Source organism: Rhagoletis pomonella, unplaced genomic scaffold, assembly GCF_013731165.1.
Source record: "Rhagoletis pomonella isolate Grant_MI unplaced genomic scaffold, Rhpom_1.0 Rhpom_scaffold_30640, whole genome shotgun sequence".
NCBI lineage: Eukaryota > Metazoa > Arthropoda > Insecta > Diptera > Tephritidae > Rhagoletis > Rhagoletis pomonella.
Window position 1 is genome coordinate 1 of NW_023489043.1, and position 1105 is coordinate 1105.

The 1105-nt window shown below is 46.1% G+C and overlaps 1 protein-coding gene across 1 annotated transcript; it reads left to right on the forward strand.

Annotated features, from left to right (window-relative positions):
* Window positions 1–6: 6 nt before the first annotated feature.
* Window positions 7–1105, forward strand: LOC118732854 (opsin Rh1; the record flags this gene model as incomplete). Its single annotated transcript, XM_036461959.1, has 4 exons — window positions 7–287; window positions 359–506; window positions 582–859; window positions 969–1105. Coding segments are annotated over 4 exons (834 nt in total), but the record flags the coding sequence as incomplete, so codon positions are not given.

The following is a 1105-nucleotide window of genomic DNA, read 5'->3' on the forward strand; positions in this document are numbered from 1 at the left end:
TCCGATTTCGGTATTATGATTACAAATACGCCAATGATGGGTATCAATTTGTACTTCGAGACCTGGGTCTTGGGACCGGCCATGTGCGATCTGTATGGCGGCTTGGGTTCGGCCTTTGGCTGCAGTTCCATTTGGTCGATGTGCATGATCTCGCTGGATCGTTATCAAGTCATTGTCAAGGGTGTAGCTGGTCGACCAATGACTATTAAATTGGCGCTAATGAAAATTGCCTTCATCTGGGCTATGGGCAGCATCTGGACATTGGCGCCGGTGTTCGGCTGGAGTCGGTGAGTGCGATAAACGAGTTAGGAAATAATTTAAATTGTATTTTTTCGCTGATTTCAACTTTTCGCTTTAGGTATGTACCTGAGGGTAATCTGACTTCATGCGGCATTGATTATTTGGAGCGCGATTGGAATCCACGTTCATATCTGATCTTCTACACCATCTTTGTCTACTTTCTGCCGCTGTTCTTGATCTGCTATTCCTACTGGTTCATCATTGCTGTAAGTACTTAGTGCTGTTTCAAGACTGATTTGTAAATCTTTGAATACGCCCTTTTGCACTCATCAACTAACTAGGCTGTGTCAGCTCACGAGAAAGCCATGCGCGAACAGGCCAAGAAAATGAATGTCAAATCTTTGCGCTCTTCTGAGGATGCCGAAAAGAGTGCCGAGGGCAAATTGGCCAAGGTGGCGCTGGTCACCATCTCGTTGTGGTTCATGGCGTGGACACCATACTTGGTGATCAACTGCATGGGCCTATTCAAATTCGAGGGATTGACCCCACTGAATACCATCTGGGGTGCTTGCTTTGCCAAATCGGCTGCCTGCTATAATCCCATTGTCTACGGTATCAGGTGAATACTAGAATATGATAGAGGATTAATCCTTTCGTTCGAGAAATATATACTTTTGTATACACAAATAACCCCCTCTCTCTCTCTCAACTTCTTCACTCACAATTAGCCATCCTAAATACCGTTTGGCGCTGAAAGAGAAATGCCCATGCTGTGTGTTCGGCAAGGTTGACGATGGCAAGTCCAGCGATGCCCAATCGCAAGCCACCACCAACGAATCCGAGTCCAAGGCATAAGTGGTTGGAG